Source organism: Lactuca serriola, chromosome 9, assembly GCF_051521515.1.
Source record: "Lactuca serriola cultivar US96UC23 chromosome 9, Lser_US96UC23_V15, whole genome shotgun sequence".
Classification (NCBI taxonomy): domain Eukaryota; kingdom Viridiplantae; phylum Streptophyta; class Magnoliopsida; order Asterales; family Asteraceae; genus Lactuca; species Lactuca serriola.
In genome coordinates, this window is record NC_136416.1 from 174860173 (window position 1) to 174871380 (window position 11208).

The 11208-nt window shown below is 26.7% G+C and overlaps 1 protein-coding gene across 1 annotated transcript; it reads left to right on the forward strand.

The window, feature by feature from the left end:
- The first annotated feature begins 796 nt into the window (after positions 1 to 796).
- LOC145072626 (putative aminotransferase TAT2) lies at positions 797 to 3788 on the forward strand. Its single transcript, XM_079019083.1, has 6 exons — positions 797 to 1211; positions 1498 to 1837; positions 2195 to 2413; positions 2489 to 2548; positions 2797 to 3046; positions 3522 to 3788. Exons 1-6 carry the CDS (start codon positions 967 to 969, stop codon positions 3650 to 3652), a joined length of 1245 nt encoding a protein of 414 aa, XP_078875209.1. The 5' UTR covers positions 797 to 966; the 3' UTR covers positions 3653 to 3788.
- Positions 3789 to 11208: the final 7420 nt, after the last annotated feature.

The window sequence follows — 11208 nt, forward strand, 5'->3', positions numbered from 1 at the left end:
AAATTAATAAGTGATTCTCCATTTTAAATTTTAAATTTTTTCACTCTAATCATATTACATTAATAACATAAGATTAAAAAATAAAATAAAATTAATTAAGATTATAATGTGATATAATTTCACGTATTTATTTAAATCAACGATTATAATTTTATATAACTAAAAAAATATATCTTAATTAATAATTTATTTAAAACAATTGATTAATAATTTTGATTTTTTAATATAAAAGTTTAATTAATTTTATAACCATGATTTTCACGGGTTATAAACTAATAACTAATATATTAAGACATACCTAATCATGTAAACTAACTTAGAATAAAATAAAAACGTAAACGAGGAACTAGAATTGACGCAAAATTTTTATACCATTTTGCTATAAAAAAATAATATAACATTAAATTTATACATCAAAATAAAATGAGATTGAGATGGCTCCATATCATTTTGATGTAAAAAATAATATTAATGTTGGGTTGGAGATGATCACACATAATAATAATAATAATAATAATAATAATAATAATAATAATAGTGTAACAACTTTTAGATATAAGTTTATTAAATGTTAACCAAAATCACATTTCCTTTTATATACTCTTTGCTATATAAAGGTTGGCAGCTTTCAAAAAGTTCTAAATTGATTTGAGTAACAGTTTCCAACACGTCTGGTGGCGCGTGGTGAACTATACACCACAAACGAGCCGTGAAAAACATCACTTCCGTTTTCTTGTGGGTCACATTTCACTTTTGGAAGCTTCTCAAAACCCCTCAAATAAAAGGAGTCGATGGCTGAGAGTTTGAATATCACCACACAAACACAACACTTGGGGTGCATCTGCATTCTCCACAGCCCTCTCTGTGTAGAGTTTTTCAAACATTTGTTCATCCATGCACAATTGTACATAACATCTCTACTGAGTACTCAATCATTCTCTGTTATCTTTCTTTTTATCTAAAGAAATGGAGAATGGGGTTGCGAAAATGGAGACCCCTACGAATGTGACAATTAAGGGGATTCTTGGACTGTTAATGGCGAATCTTGATTATGAAAATAAGAAGAGAGTGATTTCTCTTGGGATGGGTGACCCGACTGCTTTTTCTTGCTTCACTACCACTTCTGTTGCAGAAGATGCTGTCGTTGATGCTCTCACCTCGCAGAAATTCAATGGATATTCCCCTACTGTTGGCCTTCCTCAAGCAAGAAAGTATGTTCGTTCTTCCTTTCGTTTCTGCAATTAGACTCTCTGTGATCTGTTCTCTTGATTTCTCTCGTAAAGTGATTTCTTTTATGTTTGATCAAGTACGTAGCACTTCAAATTTAGACAACAGAGAATGAATTGTATAAAATCACCATGATAAGTCCAATCTCAAGAGAACTCGAGTCACGCACACAACCTGTTTGTAGAAATGCCAGAGACACGTATATAAAAGTTTAACCTTTTCTTTATGCATCAAATCTTATTAACTCTAATGTCATATGATCAAAAACAGGGCAATCAGTGAATATCTATCGATCAATCTCCCATACAAGTTATCCCCAGATGATGTATTCATAACAGCAGGATGCACACAAGCCATAGAAGTTGCTATATCAATTTTAGCCAGACCAAATTCAAACATATTAGTTCCAAAACCAGGATTCCCAATCTATGAACTTTGTGCAGCTTTTAGAAACGTTGAAATCCGCCATTTTGACCTTCTTCCCGAAAACAACTGGGAAGTTGACCTTGATGCCATTGATGCATTAGCTGATCATAACACCGTTGCAATTGTCATCATAAACCCAGGGAATCCATGTGGAAATGTCTATAGTTATCAACATTTAAAAAAGGTATACATTATACATGATTCATAATTTAAACCTTGTTTGTTTGATAGACATCTTTCCAGGTCCAAACAAATATTTCTGGCTGACACATGTCAGAAAGATTGTTTAATTTGCACAAAAAAAGAGACTTTCCCGGTAAAATATGTCTTTTCTAGAAAGCCACAAAACAATATCTTTCTGGCTGAATGATCATTTTTCATCATTCAGTACGATCAGTAAGATGTACAATCAAACAGCATGGTTTCTTTCCTGGTCAATAGACTTTCTTAGACAACACTTTTCCAAACAGCAACTATCAAACGGGCCTTTAGTCTTTTTGGTTAATGATTTGAGATACTAATTTGGATTAAATGAAAGTAGATTGCCGAAACTGCAAAGAAGCACAAGGTTGTTGTTATAGCAGATGAAGTTTATGGACATTTAGCTTTTGGACAAAACCCTTTTGTGCCAATGGGTGTGTTTGGATCCATGGTGCCTGTTCTTACACTTGGATCCTTATCAAAAAGATGGATTGTGCCAGGGTGGCGCCTTGGGTGGTTTGTCACCACCGATCCTAATTCCATGTTCAAAAACACCAAGGTACGTTAAAAAATAGCAACATACTTTAAATTTGTGAATTTGATTACTAATTTTAACTTTTTTTGGTTTTTTCAGACTGTTGAGCGACTCAAGAAGTACTTTGACATCTGTGGTGGTCCCGCAACCTTTATACAGGTCGGGTACCACAGTACTTTTATTTATTTGTTTATTACAACATCCTGATTTTTTTCTTTTTCCTATTACATTTACAACATTATACTTTGAAAAATCTACCTAGTTATAATTAGGTAGATTTTTCGGTGTATAATGTTGTAATAGGAAAAAGGGTTAAAGTTAAAATTGGTCAACCAACTACCAATGTTAACTTTAACCGTAAGGAAAAATAAAAACTTAAAGTATAATGTTGTTATTATGTGTTTCAGGCAGCTGTGCCTCGAATTATTAAGGAAACAAGTGACACGTTCTTCATGAAAACTCTTGACATATTGAAACACACATCGGATGTTTGTATGAAGAAAATAGAAGATATTCCTTGTTTAACATGTCCAACAAAACCTCAAGGATCCATGGCAATGATGGTGAAGCTTAATGTTTCATTACTAAAAGATATCCATGATGACATTGACTTTTGTTTCAAGTTAGCTAAAGAAGAATCTGTTATCCTTCTTCCAGGTGATTATTAAACAAAATATATATATATATATATATATATATATATATATATATATATATATATATATATATATATATATATTTAAACTAAAATTAAATGCAAGAAATTAAAAAGTAACATAATAGGTGCGACTCAAAGTCAAATATCCTATTGAGATCTTTTTTAGCCCAATAGCTTTTTGTAGAAGCTTGTGAAGTTGACATGTGAGTTTTTTATGTTTTTTAATCTCTTTCCACTTTTTAGTTTATCGACTTCAAATGAAAATTGTGTTTTTGTTTAATTTAACGTAAAGTTGATTTGTTAAAAAACTCAAAACTCGTGGAACGTGTTTTTCTTTAATTTATAAAATGTAAATAAGAAAACTTATGAAAAATTTGGTAACATGTAGAAATATATAAATATTGAAAAGTTAGAAACTCTAATAATTAAAAGAATATAATTATATTAATTGTTTTTTTTTTTTGTGTTTTGTAGGACTAACAGTGGGACTAAAGAATTGGGTGAGGATAACTTTTGCTGCAGAACCATCTTTGCTTGAAGAAGCTCTTGAAAGAATTAAAACGTTTTCTCGTAGGCATTCTTATGACACAAATGGTTACATTTGATACATGAATTGCAAACTAGACACTTTATTTAAAAATACGTTTATCATTTTCTTTTTCTTCTTTTTTGGTTCTTTTAAATAAGTTTTATGATTGTATAGTTGGTATCCTATTCTAATAAAAAAATAAGTTTATTCTCTTTTTGTCATGTGTAACTCTATTAGGTCACTTAATTAATGTAATTCTACTTGTCAACCTATTGATTCTCCATTTTAAATTTTATATTTTAAAATTTTTCACTCTAATTACATTAAATTAATAACATTATAATAAAAATTAAAATAACATTAATACAGATTATAAGGTCATGTATTTATTTAAATCAATGATTATAATTTTATATAACTAAAAAAAATTATCTCTTAATTAACAATTTATTTAAAATAATTAATTAATTATTTTGATTTTTTACTATGAAAATTTAATTAGTTTTATAACCGTGGTTATCTTGTACATACATTGTTGTTACAAATATACTATGTTACATACTTACATTAATATTTCATAATGTAAACTAGTTTTCGGCAATAAAAAAGGTTAAGGTTAACTTCCGCTCGTGATTATTTTTTTGGGAGATTGTTAATGAGAATTTCATTTACAGAAAAAAAAAATTGAAACATAATTATTATGGGAAAAATACATAAAATTGGTTTTTATTTTGGTTATTTTTATGGTTTAACAATTGATTTTCAAGTCTCACAAAAGTTTAAAATTTTCTTCTACTAGTTGTGTGACTCATGTATTACATGAGTTAATTTTTTTTTTAAAGTTAAATATAAATGTCAAAATATTTGAAAACTTTTAATTTATAAGAAAATAAGAAAAATAATGAATTATTATAATGGAAATGTTTTTTATCTTTTAAATTTAAACAAATTATTTAAATAAATAAAAGAAATTAATAAACTTTAACTTTGGGAATTTTGAAATAAAAAAGTAGGTTAATTAATGAAATTGATATCCATTTATTACTACATTTATTGCAATTATTACATTAAAATATTATGTAAAATTTAATAAAATAAAAAAACTCAAAAAACGACATATGGAAAAAGAGTTATTCAAAATAACAAAAACAAATGACATTTGCCAAATTGAATAAGAGTGTAAACAAGTGACAAAAAAAACTTTCATTTATTAGCGATGACTAGGTGTGTGAGACCCCTATATTACGTGAGTTTATAAAAAAGGACCAAAAATAACGGTGTAAAAAACAAGACCATTCACGCAAGTTTTGGTAACCACAATGACCATGTTCATAAAAAAAATAAAAAATAAGTAACGACTAAGTTTTTAACATTTGTACACCACATGGACCATTTATATAATTTGGTTTTAATTAATCTATAATAATAAAATTAATTAATATGAATTCACAAATGGAATGTACTATCTACATTAATATACATATACATTAATTATATATTAATAGAAAGATGAATTCACAAATGGAAAGTTATTATGTACATTAGTTAATAAATTAATAAAATTAATTAGTATGAGGTGGCATTTAATAAGTGGAATTTGAATAAAAAAAAGAAAAAAAAAACTATAAAAATGACAAGTGGATGTTAAATAATTCAAAAAAAAATCTAAAAAATGACAAGTGGGAAAAGAGGACGTGTGGCAAAATCATTCTTATTTATTAGGATAGATTTTTTTGTCTCTGTATCACTTTATCTCTTGGAAATTTGTTAAGTTTACACATTTTCGTTTCACAAATAGTAGTTACATATTAAAATAAAATAAAAACTTGGTGATAAGTCTTCCCACTATGCTTTTTTTTTCTTCAAATAAATGAATTATGAAACTATAATATTATATACGTAATAGTCAAATGGGCCCTCACTTAGTTGTAAGTTGTAACAATGAAGTTATTAAAAAACGTATGTTTATTGATTTTCTATTTTTATTTATTTTATTACATCTGAATGGTTATAATTAGTAATTACATACATACAGGTAGACATGATATCATCATAAGATGATATGCCAACACAGGTAGATCACCGATCAATGATGATAATAAACATCGACTTTATGTCATTCAATGATTTTAAATTACAATTTAGAAAATGATGCATTCTTACAAGAGCTTGAATGGATTGGTGATCTTCAACCTCTAAAAACATTGTGTATTGAAAACTCTTGAAGAATTTTTTGGTATTTTAAATGACAACAAATGTATTATAATATACTCTAATAAATAAAGGTTTTTTTTTGTCATATGTCACACTCTCATTCAATTTGTCAAATGTCATTTTGTGGTTATTTTGAATTAATTCTTTTTCCACATGTCATTTTATGAGTTTTTTTATTTTATAAAATTCAACATAATATAATATAATAATTACAATAAATGTAGTAATAAATGGATATCAATTTCATTAATGAACTTACCTTTTACTTATTTAGACAAATAATTTAAATTTAAAGAAATAAATAAAAGAAACTAATAGTAAGAGATAATTTGAGAATTTTAAAATGAAAGGTAAGTTCATTAATTAAATTGATATTCATTTATTACTACATTTATTGCAATTATTACATTATATTATGTTGAATTTAATAAAATAGAAAAATGTGACATGTGGAAAAAAAATTAATTCAAAATAGCCAAAAAATGACATTTGGCAAATTAAATTAGAGTGTGACATGTGATAAAAAAAAACCTTCATCTATTAGAGTAGATACGCGATAGTCAAATGGACCCTCACTTGGTTGTAAATTGTAACAAATAGAGTTTGTAAGAAACGTATACTTATTGATTTTCTATTTTTATTTATTTTATTACGTCTGAATGGTTATAATTAGTAATTACATGAATAGACATGTAGACATGATATCATCATAAGATGATATGCCAACACACGTAGATCACTGATCAATGATGATAATATACACCGACTTTATGTCATTCGATGATTTTAAATTACAATTTAGAAAATGATGCATTCTTGCATGAGCTTGAATGAATTGGTGATCTTCAACCTCTAAAAACATTGTGCATTGAAAAATCTTGAAGAATTTTTTGGTATTTTAAATGTCAAAAAATGTCTTATAATCTACTCTAATAAATGAAAGTTTTTTTTTGTCATATGTCACACTCTCATTTAATTTGCCAAATCTCATTTTGTGGTTATTTTGAATTAGTTTTTTTTCACATGTCATTTTATGAGGTTTTCTATTTTATTAAATTCAACATAATTAAATGTAATAATTGAAATAAATGTAATAATAAACGGATATAAATTTGATTGATGAACTTACCTTTTACTTATTTAAACAAATAATTTAAATTTAAAGAAATAAGTAAAAGAAACTAATAAGAGATAATTTGAGAATTTTAAAATGAAAGGTAAGTTCATTAATTAAATTGATATTCGTTTATTACTACATTTATTGCAATTATTACATTATATTATGTTGAGTCTAATAAAATAGAAAAAAAACTCATAAAATGACATGCTGGAAAAAAAATTAATTCAAAATAACGACAAAGTGACATTTGACAAATTGAATGAGAGTGCGACATGTGTCAAAAAAAAGACATTCATTTATTAGAGTAGATAATAAAAATTAAAATAACATTAATACAGATTATAAGGTCATGTATTTATTTAAATTAACGAATATAAATTTATATAACCAAAAAATTATTTCTTAAATAAAAATTTATTTAAAATAATTAATTAATAATTTTGATTTTTTACTATGAAAATAAATTAGTTTTATAACCGTAGTTCACACGGGTTATAAACTAGTAACTAAATAATTACAGTTCTATCATGCTTATCTTGTAATTGATACATACATTGTTGTTACAAATGTACTATGTTACATACTTACATCAATATTTCATTATGTAAACTTTTTTCGGCAATAAAAAAGGTCAAGGTTAACTTCTGCTCGTGATTATTTTTTTGGGAGATTGTTAATGAGAATTTCATTTATAGAAAAAAAAATATTGAAACATAATTATTATGGGAAAAATACATAAAATTGGTTTTTATTTTGGCTATTTTTATGGTTTAACAACTGATATTCAAGTCTCACAAAAGTTTAAAATTTTCTTCTACTAGTTGTGTGACTCATTTATTACATGAGTTAATTTTTTTTAAAGTTAAATATCAATGTTAAAATGTTTGAAAACTTTTAATTTATAAGAAAATAGGAAAAATAATGAATTATTATAATGGAAATGTTTTTTATCTTTTAAATTTAAACGAATTATTTAAATAAATAAAAGAAATTAATAAACTTTAACTTTGGGAATTGTGAAATTAAATGGTAGATTAATTAATGAAATTGATATTCATTTATTACTACATTTATTGTAATTATTACATTAAGATATTATGTAAAATTTAATAAAATAGAAAACCTCATAAAATGACATATGGAAAAACAGTTAATTCAAAATATCAAAGAAAACAAAAAAAAAAAGACATTTGGCAAATTGAATAAGAGTGTGACAAGTAACAAAAAAAAACTTTCATTTATTAGAGATGACTAGGTGTGAGACCCATATATTACGTGAGTTTATAAAAATGACCAAAAATCACGATGTGAAAAAAAAGACCATTCATGCAAGTTTTGGTAACCACAAGGACCATGTTCATAAAAAAATAAATAAATAAGTAACGACTGAGTTTTTAACCTTTGGTACACCACATGGACCATTTATATAATTTGGTTTTAATTAATCTATAATAATAAAATTAATTAATATGAATTCACAAATGGAATGTATTATCTACATTAATATACATACATATATATATATATATATATATATATATATATATATATATATATATTTATATAAATTATATATTAACAGACAGATGAATTCACAAATAAAAAGTTATTATTTACATTAGATAATATATTTATTAAAATTATTTAGTATGAGATGGCATTTAATAAGTGAAATTTGAATAAAAAAGAAAAAAAAAACTATAAAAATGACAAGTGGATGTTAAATAATTCAAAAAAAATCTAAAAAATGACAAGTGAGAGAAAAGGACATGTGACAAAAATCATTTTTATTTATAAGGATAGATTTTTTTTGTCTCTATGTCACTTTATCTCTTGGAAATTTGTTAAGTTTATGCATTTTCATTTAACAAATAGTAGTTACATATTAAAATAAAATAAAAAGTTGGTGATAAGTCTTCCCTCAATGCTTTTTTTTTTCTTCAAATAAATGAATTAAGAAACTATAATATTTTTTACGCAATAGTCAAATGGGCACTCACTCGGTTGTAAGTTGTAACAAATAAAGTTTTTAAGAAATGTATATTTATTGATTTTCTTTTTTTTTTATTTATTTTATTACGTCCGAATGGTTATAATTAGTAATTACAAACATACAGGTAGACATGATATCATCATAAAATGATATGCCAACACAGGTATATCACCGATCAATGATGATAATAAACACCGACTTTATGTCATTCAATGATTTTAAATTACAATTTAGAAGATGATGCATTCTTACAAGAGCTTGAATGGATTGGTGATCTTCAACCTTTAAAAACATTGTGTATTGAAAAATCATGAAGATTTTTTTGGTATTTTATATGACAACAAATGTCTTATAATATACCATAATAAATGAAGGTTTTTTTTGTCATATGTCACACTCTCATTCAGTTTGCCAAATGTCATTTTGTGGTTATTTTGAATTAATTTTTTTTCCACATGTCATTTTATGTGTTTTTCTATTTTATTAAAATCAACATAATATAATGTAACAGTTGCAATAAATGTAGTAATAAATAGATATCAATTTCATTAATGAACTTACTTTTTACTGATTTAAACAAATAATTTATATAAATAAATAAAAGAAACAAATAAGATATAATTTCAGAATTTTTAAACGAAAAGGTAAGTTCATTAATTAAATTGATATTTATTTATTACTATATTTATTGCAATTATTAAATTATATTATGTTGAATTTAATAAAATAGAAAAACTTGACATGTGAAAAAAAATAATTCAAAATAACCACAAAATGACATTTGGCAAATCTAATGAGAGTGTGACATGTGACAAAAAAACCTTTATATATTAGAGTAGATAGACTATAGTCAAATAGGCCCTCACTTGGTTGTAAGTTGTAACACATAGAGTTTGTAAGAAACGTATGATTATTGATTTTCTATTTTTATTTATTTTATTACGTCTGAATGCTTATAATTAGTAATTACATGCATAGACATGTAGACATGGTATCATCATAAGATGATATGCCAACTGTAACGTCCGTGTTTCTAGGCTTGCCATTTTTAGCAATGTAATAGCCTAGGTTAACCTTTGTAACCCAATTTGAAATAATAAAAATGTATTATTTGTGAATTATGTGTGTGTTTTCTTAATTATTACAATTTAATTAAATTAAGAATAAAATGAGCGTCAAAATTTAAGTGTAAAATAAACTCGATATCTTTGCATAAAGTTGTAGTGGCCGAAACGAGGTTTCCGAATATATATAGAACGCCCAAATCTGACTTCGTATGAGGAAGTTATGATTTTCTGAAGTTTCGACTTGGCAGTAAGCAGCCCGAATACTCGATTTGAGGTCGAGCGGTTTTTAGCTGAAACAATCTAAACGAGAATCGAAGATCTCGTTGATAGTAGTGCTTTGGTGAAAAGACAGACGGAAATGGACGTCAAACGAAGAAGTTATGAATTTATAACGAAGTTTTCCTGTCCCGGCCTTCTAAAGATAAATAATAAAAATAAAAGTCAAAATTAGCCGACGGAGTCTAAATGAAAGTTGTAGAAGATGGTCTGACCTACGCGTGGATATAAAGAACGTCGAAAACGGAGCTCATATGCGAAAGTTACGCAATTTAGAAGTTTGACGAGTCAAATTACACCAAGCGTAATATGAGTACGCCCAGCGTACTCAGAGGGGTGCAACTTGTCTGACCAATACTCGAGTGCCACCAATTGACGCATGCAGTGACGTCGAAGTACGCCCAGCGTAATCCCAGACCCAGCAGCCTATAAATAGAAACCAAGATCAGCCATTTTCCCTTGTTCAAACTCTTCCTTCTTTCTAGTTTTTGCCTCGATTTGCATGCCAATCATATCCCGAAGCCCGGGTATCATTCCCAATCCCCGAAGCAAGATCCGAAGCCCCGAGGATTCCGAGAAGTGAGATTTCCGAGCCGACGCCCTGCTCGCAAGGAGCCCGATTTTTGTGAAGATCTTCCAGATCTATGGAGAAACACTACTTCTGCAAGCCGTAGTGCTGCCTGATCATCTTTTGATCAAGTGAGTGTGTAGTCATTTTCTTCCAACACATTATTAAGAAATATTTTATATAAAATACGTGCTATGTGTATATATTTTGTTGTTATATGTGTGAATGTATGTTCACTCTCTTTTATCTTATAGATCTGATTTATTCTCTATGAAATATGTGTTATGTGTGTATGCCTCATATGTTATGTGGAATATGTACTGATTAAAGCATGCTATACATGTTTTAAACTGTGTATAAAAATGTATATTTTTATCTACTAATATGTTGGGTA

What these genes read in the sequence shown, in the direction of transcription:
- LOC145072626 (XM_079019083.1), top strand. Translation starts at nt 967, where the DNA reads ATGGAGAATGGGGTTGCGAAAATGGAGACCCCTACGAATGTGACAATT. An exon ending in GGCCTTCCTCAAGCAAGAAA is followed by an intron (nt 1,212 to 1,497) that starts GTATGTTCGTTC and finishes GATCAAAAACAG; the next exon opens with GGCAATCAGTGAATATCTAT. An exon ending in ATCTGTTATCCTTCTTCCAG is followed by an intron (nt 3,047 to 3,521) that starts GTGATTATTAAA and finishes TGTGTTTTGTAG; the next exon opens with GACTAACAGTGGGACTAAAG.